The sequence below is a fragment of the Castor canadensis genome, chromosome 3 (assembly GCF_047511655.1).
Source record: "Castor canadensis chromosome 3, mCasCan1.hap1v2, whole genome shotgun sequence".
Taxonomy (NCBI): Eukaryota; Metazoa; Chordata; class Mammalia; order Rodentia; family Castoridae; genus Castor; species Castor canadensis.
Window position 1 is genome coordinate 10,100,745 of NC_133388.1, and position 14,608 is coordinate 10,115,352.

General features: G+C 55.8%; 1 protein-coding gene across 1 annotated transcript; it reads left to right on the forward strand.

The window, feature by feature from the left end:
• The first annotated feature begins 340 nt into the window (after nt 1–340).
• Degs2 (delta 4-desaturase, sphingolipid 2) lies at nt 341–14,395 on the forward strand. The gene is made up of 3 exons (XM_020176213.2): nt 341–500; nt 11,448–12,190; nt 13,876–14,395. Exons 1-3 carry the CDS (start codon nt 419–421, stop codon nt 14,020–14,022), a joined length of 972 nt encoding a protein of 323 aa, XP_020031802.1. The 5' UTR covers nt 341–418; the 3' UTR covers nt 14,023–14,395.
• Nucleotides 14,396–14,608: the final 213 nt, after the last annotated feature.

A 14,608-nucleotide genomic window follows, 5' to 3' on the forward strand; every position in this document is an offset into this window, starting at 1 on the left:
GCTGGGCGGTGATGCCACAGTGAGCACCTCGGGCTCGTGGCCTGTGGGTGGCAGCGGGCGTCGCCACGCAATGAAGTATCCAGGGACTCTCGGCGCGGCCCTCGGAGTCCTGCCAGGGTGCACGCACAGCCCCATTTCTCAACCGAGGCTCTACGGGCCACCATGACGTGCCTCAGGTCCAGGAGCCCAGGGCTCTGCGAGGCCACAGGCGGCCCCGCCCCTCGGGAGCACCTGGCCCCGCCCCTCCCCCGCCCCCTCGGGCGGCCCCGCCCATCGGGAGCACCTGGTCCCGCCCCGGCCCCGCCCCCTCGGGCGGCCCCGCCCCCGAGACCCAAACCAGCCACGCGCGGCGCGGGTGCGGCGACAGGTGAGCAGTCAGCCGGTGCGAGCGCTCCGGACAGGCCACAGAGTCCGCACCATGGGCAACCGCGCGGGTCGTACCGACTTCGAGTGGGTCTACACCGACCAGCCGCACACGCAGCGGCGCAAGGAGATGCTCGGTGAGCGCGGGGCGCGGGCTCCCACCCGGGTGGGCGCCACCCGTGGCGTGGCTAAAGTCGGGGCGTGCGCCAGCCGATGCCCGCCGGGTGGCCTGGTCCTGTCTCCCGGGAGGCTCCGAGTGCCGCTCCCTTCCTCAGCGTCCCCGCCCCGGCCTGCAGCTCCTTTCGGGTCTCTGCCTCGGACTCCTGAGGCCGATGGACCCGAGCCTGGTGTCGCACAGCCACTGCCGGGACGCGGGGTGCGGCGGTGGCCCCCGGGGACGCGGCGTGTGTGCTACGCGAGAGGAGCGCTACGCCGCGGGTTCCTCGCTGGCAACCAGTGGGCGCCTGCTGTGTGCAGATCTCCTTGGGTCCCGCGGCCGGCGGGCGACACAGCCAAACCCACCAAGAATCCTGGAGTTTAGGGCGGTTGGAACCCTCCACCTCCCCAAAAGAGCCAGAATTCCCAAAGACCCAAAGATTGTACCAAAGAAACCTGTCTGTGCTCACAGGTAGCTTAATACTCTGTGGCCACTCCTCTTTGTCTTTTGGTACTCTGCGAGATCCTTGCCACCTGCGTGGTCCCCATCCTGCGGCTTTCCCCTCGTTCATGCCAGCGGCCGCTTCCCACCGCACACAGGTGTCGCGGGATTCGGGGTTGACCGACTCACACCTGCAAACATTAGACGCCACAGCCCGCAGCTGCGGCCCGCGGTGCCTCCGCGCTGAGCCGGGTTTCCATTCTTGCCAACGCCGGGCGTGGCTCAAATTTGCGTTTTTCTGATGTTTCATCAATCAGATTGGCGAAACGATACTCTTTCCTCTTAAGTTTAATTTCAATTTATTTGATGATTGATTCCAAATTTTAGTTGCCCATTTTAATTTGGGGTTGGGTTTTTTGCTTGTTAAAGCCCTTTGGATTGGAGGTTTTTAACCCTGTGTCTGTCGAATGTCACAGGTGTCTTCCCTGTTTATAGCTTGTTTTTTGCTCTCACAGAAGCTTCTACATGTTTTAAATTTAGTTAGGTCCATTGGTCTTTTCCTTTAGTGTTTTTCTCTTTGGTATCGCCCTGATCTGTCCCCAAACTATGGAAATATCCATCCATCTTTCAGACATGTGGTTCACCTGACTGGCCTCGCTGCACTTGTAGGCTCGGGCTGGGTTTGTGACTTCTGTGGTTTTCTTCTCTGAAAGGAGCTGTAACCCATCCTCCCTTACACCTGTGAACTTCCTGGGGGAAGGCAGGGACCTTGGGTCTCCCTCCCACCCACCAGGCACCTTGGCCACTGCCCCTGGTAGGGCTAAGGCTGGAGCAGGGACTGTCTCTCCCCTGGTTGTCCCCCAGCTTCTCCTCATAGAACTCTCATTGGATGGCTGGCCCCAGGTGAAGGCTGAAAGACACATAGCTGCCAGAGTCCCTGCATACAGGAGCTCAGGCATGGAGGGATCCAGACTCTCTGGTGCACCTCGATTTCCCAGTCTTCAGAATGGGCCTAGTCATCTGCCTGGCAGAGGGGTGTGAGAATGAGGTCGGAGCTTGGATAGATTGGAGGGTGCCCAGTGAGGTGCCAGGGACTCTGGTATATGCAGAAGAATTTCTTTTCTTTTCTTCTCCTCCCCCTTCTCTCTCTTGAAGACAAGGTCTTCCTATATAGCTGGGACTCACCTGGAACTCTCTGTGTAGCTCAGACTAGCCTTGAGCTGGTGGTTCTCCTGCCTCCATCTCTCAGTGCTGGGATTACAGGTGTGGGGCCCACGCCCAGCAGAAGAATCTCTTTCAAAAGAGAAACCAAGGGCCCTGGAACCAACTCAAGCTTCTTGATGGAAAATATCAGAAGACATTGAGGGAAGGAGGCATCACTGACCAGGCTTGGGCGGGCCAGCTTTCCAGGGCGCCCCCCTTCCATGGTATGCCATATCTTCCTGCCACAGGGCAGTGAAGTTGGGATGTACCCAGCATTCTTCCTTCCAGGCATGTGTGCCTGCTCTTTCCTTGCTTCCTCCCTGTTCCACCTGACTCTGGTGCTCAGTCTTGCCCTGTTTGGTTCAGTTCCACTTCCTCCAGGAAGCCCCTAATTGGTGAGGGTCCCCCTCCTCTGAGTTTTCCCTCCCTGGCTCCAACGCTCAAACTGTGGTCTCTGGAGAAGTGGTTAAAGATTCACTGTGGGGCTGTGACGTGTCACTCATGAGCGATGTGGTGAGTCAGTGCACAGAGAAGGAAGCAGACAATCAGGCAAGGTAAAAGAGTCAGCCCAGGACGAAATGAATGTCAGCAGCACTCTTGTCTTGCAGATGGGCCTGCAGACTCTCTGAGCACAGAAACCCCATGTATAACTACACTGTGCTTTTGGAAGAGGCAGCAGAGTGGGATCAGGTAGTAGAAGCAAGTTTTCCAGGGCCACACAGCACAGAGGCCACAGATGGGCGGTGAGGCCAACTCGTACCCCACCCAGCTCTCCATGCCAAGCTCCCAAGGCCAACAGATGTTCAGTTAAGATCCTAATCTCAGAATCAGGTCCCAGGAAGTAAGTCCTTGCAAAGGGCTGGCTCCATGTGCTCTATGAATGGGGCCAAAGTCCAGCTCCAGCTCCTGCCTGAGTCAGGGACACCTCCAAAGGGGACCAGCATCCTGGGAAAATAGGGTCCCATGGCAGCCACTAAGAACCATGTCTCCCTGGTCAGGGCCAAGACTCCCTGTATTGAATGAGCAGAGCTGGCAGGACCAAGGTCTCATAGAGCCAGATGGGGGAACAGGGTTGAGTTTGTTTCTTTGAAAACAAATAGCTTTGTAATTTTGTTTGCTTTTTTAAAAAAAAGTCATGAAAGCAGGGTGCACACTGTTCAAAAAAAAAAAAGTTCAAATCAGAGGAAAACCAGGAAGTAGATCTTAGGGCATTGTTGGATTGTTTGCTTAGGAAAGGCCTGGATTCGACTCCTCTCTTGGTGGGAGGGCGGGGGAAAACCCAGAGCAGAACTGGCTGGAGCTACAAGGGAAATTTGTGGGCATTGTTACCAGCCAGGAGGTTACCTGCTCTCCTGCCCAGGGTGGGACTGCCCTAGGGGACTGGGGATGCTGGGGTCAGTGGGCTGCAGCAGTGTTGGGCAGCCTGGCAACCAGAGTAAGAGGAACAGCTGTCCAGGAAAGACTGTGCTGTGCAGGGGTCCAGCAGCACAGGTGACAGGGACCTCGAGGGCTGCTCCTGGCACTGTTATCCTGTCTGCCTTCCTCCGCCAGAGCCCGAGGACCCCCTGGCTAAAACCTGGTCTCTCCTCTGGCCTACCGGGTGCCCCCAGTAGGGCCCTGGCTCTTTCCCTTTGTCTTGCTTTTGCCCTGGCTCTACACAATTGGTGGTCCCACCAGCTTCCTACTTCCTGGTTTTTAAGCATTATTCTCTGTGCTAGAATTCTTTATTTTTTCATTGCTGGGGATGGAACTCCAGGTCTCACATATGCTAGGCAAATGCTGTACCACTGAGCTGCACCCCCAGCCCCTCCGCTAGAACTCTGTTTCCTTGGACTCTATCTACTGACCTTCTGTGCATCCTTTGTCTCAGCCTAAATGTGCAACCGCCCCTCCCCCTTTAAGCTTCTTATCTTTGCCCCCCCTCAGGACACAGCACCCTTTATCTTTGTCCCTGGTTGTAGCTCTGCAGTGTGTGGCGCTTCAGGTGTCTGACTCCCTCACTCAACTCTGGGGTGCCCTCCACCATGCCTGGTGCCCCTACTCAGGCCCCTCAGGGCTCAAGCAAAACCTTGGGACAACAGACCCTTCCCAACCAGCACTGGCAGGTTTCCCTCCCACCAGTAGTGCCAGACTTGGGCAGGTGAGGGTCACTTCCTGCCGTCAAAGCTCACTGGTCCCTTCGTCTCATTTGTTCTGGCCTCCATTCTGGTGTGTGGCTGCACCTGGCTGATCCTAACTCCTTGTTCCCTTTTTAATTTTTAACAGCTTTATTGTGGTGTAATTAACATGCCATGTAATCCACTCGGTTTAAGGGCACAGTCCGGTGCGTTTCAGTAAGTTAGGTAACCTGATTTTAGAATGTTTCCATCCCCTCAGAGAGAGCCCTTAAAACCTCAGGTCATTCCTCTCTCCCAGCTCCCCAAAGTTCCCAGGGGGCAAGTTCAGTGTTGGGTGTCCCTCTCTTGGCAGTCTCTAGCTGGGACACCCTAGGCGCCTGTCTCACACTGCAGCTCCCTAGGCCCCAGACTGGAGCCCTTCCATCTCTGCCATCAGCAGGGATCCTCACGGACCTTCAGCACCATTTTTCAGTGAGATGAAAAGCAGGTTTAGCAAGTGGCTGGTGAGGAGGCAAACGCAGTATCCTCAAGGCACTTTGGGCCACTGTTTACATTTTCTGTGTTGACTCAGGTCCCAAACTGGGTCCCCAAAGTGCCTCCCACATGGACTGGACAGAGCTAGGCTTGTCTTTTGGCTCAGAGCCCAGGTGGGAGAGAGCTGGAGGAAGTCATGTGGGGAGGCGGGGATTAAGAGAGCTTTGCATGCCTTGGTGAGAAGAGGCTGGTCAGAGGTCAAGTCACTCAGCTGCAGGAGGCCAAGGGCTGGAAGCAGCCCCAAGGTGCTCATCTAAGCACTTCCTGCTGTGGCCACCGGGTGGCATCATCAGCACTGAGCAGCTTGGTGGCAGGAGGTGGGAAGCAGGTCAGCAGCAGAGGTGGCTGGGAGCACTTGGGTGATGATGGTAAAGATAGGGTCACTGCCCTGTAGCCAGCAAATAACTGTCTTGTAATGGCACTTGGCCTCCCTGGGAAAGTAGTAGGAGAATCCAGTCTTATTTGGGGGGCAGCTAGTCCTGGGGGCTAGCAGAGTCCAGAATGGAAGTAATAAGAGGCCTATGGCTCACTGGTGGAAGCCCTGCAGGAGACAGAGAAGTGACTTCATCACCATCCGTCTCTAGGGACAGGGAGAGTGGCCTGCAGCTGGGACGGGGAGAGTGATGTGAGGACTGGGCCCTTCTGCTGCCCATGGAGTTCAAAGGGCTTTAGCCCCCTTGCCCAGTGCCTGATTCTGCCATATGCCCCTATGCTCCGTGGCACAGTTGACTTGTCAGGAGGATTCTGGGCAAAGCCAGGTATCCATTGGAGAAAAAGGTGATGAGACTGTTCCATGCGCTGGGGTCATTGGCTCAGGCTGACCTCCCTTCCACAGGCCCAGCCTGCTTTGCCTATGTCCTTATGAATGAGTCTGCTGGCATGTGCCAACAGACACTCTGTGGGAGCCAGGCCTTCTGTACTTCAGCTGCCTTCTCCCTTTCCCCCCAGTGGCCATGTGCTCAGGGAAGACCCCCCCTCCAAGTGCCCCTAGCCTAGGGGGCTGCCAGGGCCAACACCTTAGAGATGGGGGCAGGCTCAGAGAGGGACAAGGGTTTGCCTGGGGACACACAGCAGTCTCCGGGTACTTTGCTCCAGTAGCAGAGCGGCACCCTCTTCTCCTCTCTGGAGGGGCCAGTGAAAATTAGTGTGTTGTCACACCTGCTGAGGATATGGTCACCTCCTGGGTGGGGTAGTGAAGCTTGAATGAGTGTGCATCAGATGTTTGGTATCTGGTACTTGATGACAGAGTTAGAAGGCTTGAAGGCCTGGCTTGGTATGGTGCAGGTCTGGAGCTGGAGTCCTGAGTTCAAGTCTTATGCCATTGCCCTTCCTGGACTTTTGAGGCGTCCTTTCTGTGTCTTGCCTGGACAAAGTGAATTTCTGGCAATGGCTGTTGTTCATGGCAAGCTGCCTGGCTGCCTTTGGCCCCACCTGGGGCCTCTGCCTGGAAACCATTTGCATGCTCTGTTTGTCTTTGGTTCCAGGTGGCTGTCCAGGCTGAGATCCAGGCCTCCCAGTGGAGCAGAGAGCCCTCCAGGCATGCATGCAGCTCCATCTGGGCTAGAGGCCAGCACATTCAGGGTCACACTTGAGGTTAGCAGGGTGCCCACAACAGGGCAGAGCTCAGCCCATACTGACCTGTGATTTCTGATGGCTGTGGCAGCAAGAGTGTTCCTTCCTCATCTTCAGACTTCTCACTCCTCCTGGGGCCCAGAGGAGATGGAGCCCAGGCCATGAAGCCCAGGAACTCCCTTCCCCAGACCTACCTACTGGTGTCCCCCTTCCCTTGAGCCCTGAAGAGGCTCTCTGCTGTCAGGCCAGGACCCCTTGACTTCTCTGTCATGTCATTCCAGTCTCCTTCCCCGTCCCATGCAACCAAACAGCCAATTCTCCTTACTCTGTGCCCACTCCTGCTGTATCCACCCTTACCGCCTCAAACCTTCTGCCATCTTGCCTTGGGCTGGGCCAGAATGGCTCCTGCCGAGACTCCCACAGCGTTGCCCAGTTCAGTGGGTACCTGTCCTATATTCCTGTCTCTGATCCTCACTGACCCCCAGCACCTGTACACCTTCAAGCCACACCTTCATTTCCTACCAATTGCCAATGGCCCCCAAAGTGACCTCAGCCTGGCTTCTCCCATGCTGCGGTCTGCATGACCCATGGTCCTCAAATGTCTCCCTGGGATGATCCCCAGGGAGCTGCTCTCCCTGGGACCTCCAAGCCCTTGCATTAAAAGCAGTGAATACTCTCCGTGAGGTTTCTGTGAGGAAGGGTTGCGTCTCTTCAGGACCACTGTTCATTGACTGGCAGGTCAGCTTGACCCTGTTCCCAGGTGGTGTTGGGCTGGGCCCCAGGTGGGTCCAGAGCAGCCCCACTTCTCAGATGGTAGCCTCAGATAGAAACCTTGATATTGTAACACCAGTGACAGCTCGTGCTTATCAAGATCTGCTTCTGGGCTCAGGCCCTTACCTGGCCTCCCTACAGTTCCGAGGGCTGTGTACATGTTATCGTTTCCCATATGGGGAGGCAGGATGGTCAGTGGAGGAGCCAGGATGAGCCAACCTGTCGTCATCCTGGGTGAAGGGCTGGGCTGTGGCACCGCAGGCCCTGTGGGGACCTTACCAGAGCAAGGCCTCCTGCCAGTCTGGACACTGTCAATATCACTGAGAGGGGACTTAAGGAAGTGCCTGTTGGATGAGCGGGCCCAGTGGCTGCCCCCAAGATTTCAGTAGCACTGTGGCCCCCTGTGGAGTGGGTGTGGAAGAGGTAGCCATAGGGAGCAGGAGGGGTGTCCTTGCACATGGTCTGTCTCTCCTCTTGCGGGCCCTGGGAGGACGTCTGAGGTGAAGGAGTGTTGACCGGGGCTCTAGGGAAAGCTGAGTCCTTGGGGACTGCTAGGCAAATGAGGACGGGCACTGGGCTCCTTGAAGGTGGCAAGGGGGGGACATCCAAGTGTGTCCTCATTCCCCACATCCCACCTCATAGGCAGGACTTTTATTTCTCTTCATCAGATGGGGATACCAAGGTCTACTGCCCAAGGTTGTGGCTGCTGGGTTCTGTCACTGCTCTTGTCTCTCGGGGGACGGAGTGTCGTGGACGTGCTAGCTGGATCTATGATTGGGGCCTGGACCCTGCTGCTCTGGATCTCTCCTGCCTGGGGCTCACCTGATGCAGGTGTGGCCAGCCTCACCCTCTTGTCCCAAGGCTTGGCCTCCTTCCAAAGGGAAGTAGAATCTGCCTGCCCTGTAGCAGCAGTGGCCTTGAGCTGGTGGGTCCCCATGAGAACGCGGGCAGAGGAGGGGCTGGCTGCTGTTCTGCTCTGGGGAGTCCGAAGGGCAAGGCTGGTGCTCAGGGGCCACCCCTGGGTGAGAGGGAGGCTGGTGGAGCTCACTGGCCCAGCCTGACATCCAGGTGTGCACAGGTACAGGACCTTTGCGTGTGATTTCCCTGGTCCTGTGCTGGGTCTGGGACCTTCCTGAGGGGCGTGGCTGCTGGCTGTCCTTCTCACCTTGACTATCACAACCACATTTCTTTCTTCCCTCCTGCTCATATGGTCATGGCCTTTGGATCCCCCACCCTTGGTCCCCAGGCCTCCACTGGAAGCACCTGTCTGTCCAGGTAACACTGAGTTACTCCCTTTGAGGTGTCCCTGTGGACCTTGGCTCCTGTTGGGGCAGGAACAAGCTGGGGTGACTTTTATCCCACCTCTATCCACCTCCCTGGTGGGCAGCAGGGCCATCTTTCTCTCTTGAGTGGAAGGCTAGTGTGTGGCCTGCCTCTGTGTCCTCTGGACACTCCTGCCTGGAGTCATGCCCTTGCTAAGCTTGGGGAGTAAAGTGGGGGGATACCATGCTGGCTCATCCACCTGCCAGGGCTGGTGGGCAGTGGGGCACTTGGAGGGCAGACTGAGCCTGACTGGCTTCTGTCCAAGCACTGGGTAGGGGGCAGCTATGGAGGTTCGCTGGCCATGGACCGTGTCACTTCCTGTAGAAGCTTGTTTATTTTCCTGCAATTCTGGAGGTCAAAGCCTGACACGTGTCTCATTCTCACTGTGCTGAAGTCAGTGTGTCAGGAGGGCTGTGTCCCCTCTGGAGACTCCAGGGGAGAATTCATTTTCTCGTCTTTCCCAGCTTCTGGAGGGGCCGCGCTCTTCCCTCAGTCCCTTGCTCTAGGGTCCATTCCGGCCATGGCAGGACCAGCCTGTCTCATGCCACAGCTTTGGCACCTCCTCTCCAGCAGTCCTGTAAAGATCTAGGGAGGCTCCTCATCTCAGACTCCCCGATTGGTAGCCGTAGCCTCGGTGCCACCCGCAGTCTGAATCTCTCTGCCCTCTTACCTAAGGCAGGCACGGGTTTTTGGCTAGGATGAGGACATCTGTGGGACTTGCCATTTGGCTCAATGCAGGTACCAAATCATCCTCTCCATCTTGAGAATGGACATCTTTGACCCTGTGTTTCTGTCATCCTCAGCCTGCCTAGGGGACAGCTTGGGGCCTGGCTGGAGGCTACTCCCCCAGCCTGGCTCACCCAGGTGCTTAGGCGCCATTAAGCAATGTGGGCAGTGCCACATGAACACCAATTAATCACCGGATGTTCAATCACCATTATCTCTAAACCAGCCTGTCTCAGAAATGCCTTTACTCCACTGGGGCCTCTGCTGGTGGCCTTTGGCATCCTGCCCTTAGCCTTGCCACCAAAGGCCACTCCTGAACCCTCACAGTGAGCTCAGCCTCAGGGCCTTGGAACCTCGGTCATATACCCTGAAGCTGGGAGTTTTAAAACTTGTTCTTGAGATGGCGTCTCCCTATGCTGCTCAGGATGGTCACATAATCCTGGAATCAAGGATCTTCCTGCCTCTGCCTCCTGAGTAACTTGTTTTTATTGTGATGAAACATATAAAACATAAAAATACTTTATTTTTAAGTGTGCAGTCTGGCGACATTAGTAACAGTCACAATGTGGTGTAGCCATTGCTACTGTATGTAAAACTTTACTTCTGAACAGAAACCCATTCCCAGCCCCCTGGTGGCCTCTTAGCCACTTTCTTGCTGTCCTGAATCTGTCTCCTCTGGAGTCCTAGGTAAGTGGCATCACACTAGACACATCCTTTGGTAAATGGCTCCTTTCACCAAGCATCCATCTTTGAGGTTCATCTGCGCTGTTGCAGGCACCGGCTGCCGCATGACTCTGTTTTTTTTTAAGAGAATGAATTCTGTTCCATGATACGGATAAACTGCATTCTGGTCTGTTTCCTTTTGCCAGGGGCAGGGTTCCTGTCACTCTGCATTTGTGATGACCTGCCCCTGGATGCAGACCTACGGTTTGTGCCAACCTGCCAGCTCCTCCTCAGAGGAGCTTCTAGAAGGCACAGCTGTTCCACCCAACCCCACCCAGGCACCAGTGGCTGCCCCGTTCTGCTCTGCTTAGCTTGGAAGGCCCTCCCTCCCCAGCTTGGCCAACTGCCCCTTGCATTGTTTGTAAAACAAAATGCGAAAAAGTACAAAAGATACCAAAACAAACATCCACCACTGAAGAGAAGGGCGTTCAACATTTTTTTTAAAATTTCCTGCTGGTCTTGTTTGTTTTAGGGACTGAAACACTTGAGATAAAGCATAGATGTCTGTGTTCCTCACCCCTGGCCACCCCAGGTGCTTGATGAGTTTAGGGGTAACAAGTCCCTGTCACCTCTTGGGCTGTTTCTGAGGCTCCAGCTGTGCACAGCATGGGCACGTGTGTTCAGCAGGGCTCTGTCAGGGCCAGGCAGCTCAGAGCTTTATGGCTGCTTTGGTTTCTGGCATCAAGTCATTGTTTCTATGTCTTGTGGTGACAGTGGCTTTTAATTTGCACTGATGGCAATTCTCCCCCCCACCAAAAAAAAAATCTGGAAAGTCTCCCAGATGTCCCCAGGAGGTGGGTCAAGTCTTGTCCCTCTTGGAGGCCCTTGAGGGTGTGGGATGGTTCTGGAAAATAGCTGAATGACTTCCTGGTCACTGAAGATGGGTGGAAGTGTTTCTGGGTAAGACCACCCAGAAAACCCTGGTTGAGAAGATTTCAGGTCCCTGCATCACACAAACAAAGAATTGGACAGAGACACAGATTGCGAAGAAGCTGCAAGGTTTTATTGAAAGAGAAAAGAAAGTGAGCAGAAGGATATACCAGGAGGCTGCGGTGGGCCCTGGCCAGATGGCCCAGGAGTGCTGATCTTTGTCTAATGCACAATTTCTAGGCTGTAAGTGCAAGCGGTGAGAAAAATCTGGGAAGGCTTTGCAGAGGGGACTAGGGTAACGTGTGATTGACAAGGTCCTGTTACAGAACATGGGGGCATAGAGGGCTTTATCTGAGAGGTCAGATTGAGGACAGAGTTCTCTTTACTGGGCATGCGCCATTGTCCAGTAAAATGACCAGAAGGAGGAGATGGCCAAGGACAGCATTGGAGGGAAGCAAGGAAGAGCCCAGCATGGATTCAACCCTCTTTGTTGAGGAGGGTTGAGTCCCATGGCATTTTGTTTTGTTTTTCCATTACTAGCCTGTTTTAGAAGGAGGAAGGGACAGAGGGAAGATGGCAGATGGAAGGCAGGAAGAGACCCAAGCAGTGAGCACCACCTCATTTGGCTCCCCTTGTCTTTCCTGCAGCCAAGTACCCGGCCCTTAAGGCCCTGATGCGGCCGGACCCACACCTCAAGTGGACAGTGACTGGGATGGTGCTGGTACAGCTGCTAGCCTGCTGGCTGGCGCGTGAACTTTCATGGCGCTGGCTCTTGTTCTGGGCCTACGCCTTTGGCGGCTGCGTGAACCACTCGTTGACACTGGCCATCCACGACATCTCACACAACACCGCCTTTGGCACAAGCTGCGCTATGCGCAACCGCTGGTTTGCCATCTTCGCCAATCTGCCTGTGGGTGTGCCCTACGCCTCCTCCTTCAAGAAGTATCACGTGGACCACCACCGCTATCTGGGCGGCGATGGCCTGGATGTGGACATACCCTCGCGCTTCGAGGGCTGGCTCTTCTGCACGCCGGCCCGCAAGGTGCTCTGGCTGGTGCTGCAGCCCTTGTTCTACTCACTGAGGCCACTCTGCGTGAACCCCAAAGCCATGACCCGCATGGAGGTGCTCAATGCCCTGGTGCAGCTGGCAGTCGATGCCACCATCTATGCTCTCTGGGGAATCAAACCTGTGGCCTACCTTCTGGCCAGCTCCTTCTTGGGCCTGGGCCTGCATCCCATCTCAGGCCACTTTGTGGCCGAACACTACATGTTCATGAAGGGCCACGAGACTTACTCCTACTATGGGCCCCTCAACTGGATCACCTTCAACGTAGGCTACCACATGGAGCACCATGACTTTCCCAGTATCCCAGGCTGCAACTTGCCCCTGGTATGTGCCCGGCGTGGGCAGGGCCGGGGTGGCTGAGAGCTGCATGGAGGGTGTGAAGAGGCTGGGAGCCATGGGAAGGGCCCTAGGCAGCGCCCAGGCTGCTTTTTCCTTTTTGCCCTGCTCAAGGTATGGCCACTGTCACTTGTGGCCCCAATGGGAGTGACCCACGCAAGTGCCTGGCTGGGCTGGAGAATAAGGAGACAGTCACGGAGGTGGAGTCTGAGAGCGCTGGTTTTAGGGTGTTTGGTTTAATGAGCCACTGCACGATCCCTGCAATGACAGTTTCTGGCTATGTGTCCTTGGGCAGGCTGCCTGCTCTCTGTCCCTGTTTCCCTTTCTGCATTAGTGATATTGCATGAGATTCTCTCTTTCTTGTTTCCTGACCCCCTGTCGCTGCTCATTTCTTGTCACAGCCCTATGACTTGATAGGGGCCCTCTCCTGGTCTAGAACTGATCAGTCAGGACAGAGTGAGCCTTGCCTTTGCAACCTAAGAGGTCTAGCTTGAGCTATCGGGATGGCTGAGATGTATCTCTGCCTTGGGTCGCCTTGAGAGCTGGAGTTTGTAACTGAGAGAGGAGAAAAGGGGCAGAAAAGGAGTGGAGGAGCCCCTCAGACATGACCCAGCCAGGCTGCCTCTCCTGGCATATGGATGGCACCTGGTTGTTAAGACAGTTGAGATGACCCAGCAAGGGGGTGGGAGGAGCTGAGGGCAGGTGGTTCAGGGGCCCCGAGTGTGCTCCTGGGTGTGCATGTGGGAACCTTTGTACATGTGTGTGTGTATGTGTGAATTCTTGTCTAGGTACGTATGTGTTTGTGCTGGTTTGGGCTGTGTGGCCACCATCCTCTCCTGTCAACAGGGCCAAGGCCCCTGTGCTGGCTTCATGTCACCAAACCTCCCCACTCGACAGAGGAGAGGGCAGAGGCTCTAAAAGTGGATGTGCTTTAAGTGCAGTGTAGAGCGAGAGTCTGAAGCCATCAGGAGCGCCAGCTGTTAGCTGGAGCAGAAAGGCCATCCACCTCTGACTGCTGTCCTCAACAGTGAAGTGGGGTTCCTGTGCCCTTTAAGTGTTCTGGAGATTAGACAGGGTATTCCTGACAGGAGTACAGGGTGGCTGGTGGTGGCCCAGTTACAGGTGCTGAGGCAGGAGCACTTCCTGGAGGAGGCAGGCAGGAACAAAGGCTAGGAGAGAGGAAGTGTGTGGGTATGAGGCCAATGGGAGCCAAGACCAAGAGGCTAGCAGGTTGGAGAAAGGTGATGGAGAGGGTTGAGGGGCAAGGCTGTGAGATGAGGCTCAGTGGGGTGCAGACTGGGCTGTGCCTCAGAACTCTGCAAGTGGGTGCACATCCCCCTTGGTCTCCTGGATGAGCAAGTTGGTGGGTTCTAGGGTGTAGTGAGCTTTTAACTCTTCCATGTCTAGTTGTGGCAGGGCACTTGGAGCCTGTACTCCCTCCCCCACACACTCCCCAGCAGCAGCTTCAGGGAACCTAAGGGGCAGTGGTGGCCAGGTGGGCCCAGCTGGATGCCATTATCTAGGAGATGACGGTGCACATGCATGCATGTGTGAATGTTCGTGTACTGTATGTGTGAATGTTTGCGTACTTATGTGCTCATGATAGGTGTGCAGCAGTCCCGGCAGAGTACTGGCCGAGGAGCAGCCCTTGATCCCAGCTCCCTTCTCCACAGGTGCGGAAGATTGCGCCTGAGTACTACGACCACCTGCCGCAGCACCACTCATGGGTGAAGGTGCTCTGGGATTTTGTGTTTGAGGACTCGATGGGACCCTACGCCAGGGTGAAGCGGGTGTGCAAGCTGGCGGAGGACCGCCTATGAGGCTGCCTGCCCTCAGTCCAGAGGGGTCAGCCCTGGTGCCTCCTATCCTGCTGCCCTGCCCCCTGCTGTAGCCCCTACCCCTTTGTCATGCCCTAGAACTGGTTTGGCTGCATTGGTTCCTGCACCCTGGCTGCTGCTCCGCAGGCTGAGTCCTGGGAATTGCCCTCAGCAGCTCTGCCCAGTTAACAGTGGACACAAGCGGCAGCCTGAAGCAGCCGTATCTGCACACACAGACTCACCTGAACCTTTCTGGGCCTTACGGAGTGAGGCCTAGTTCCACCTGACTGTGACCTGTGCTCTGTGCCCATGATCTCCATGGAGCTGTTTCGGTGTTTTCATGTCCCAGGCTAAATTCAACACTCACCTTCACGGGCCTGTGCATTATGCTTTGAAGGGGTGGTCTTAGCCCAACCCTGGGTCCCCGGAGAACCAGGCCCCAAACCCAGGCAGGTAGAGTCCAAGGCTTGTGTTGCTCCTCCCAGTCAATCCTTTGTTGTGCCCATTCACTCAGGCCCTTGGGAAGGATGGCATCCAATGCTTGGGCACTGTCTGCTGCTTGGGCACTCTTCCTGGATGGCTCTGCCAT

Bases quoted from the DNA above. Each gene is read 5' to 3' on its own strand.
- Degs2 (XM_020176213.2), top strand. From the start codon at position 419: ATGGGCAACCGCGCGGGTCGTACCGACTTCGAGTGGGTCTACACCGAC. The intron at 501-11,447 runs GTGAGCGCGGGG...TCTTTCCTGCAG, and splicing joins GCGGCGCAAGGAGATGCTCG to CCAAGTACCCGGCCCTTAAG. The intron at 12,191-13,875 runs GTATGTGCCCGG...CCTTCTCCACAG, and splicing joins CAGGCTGCAACTTGCCCCTG to GTGCGGAAGATTGCGCCTGA.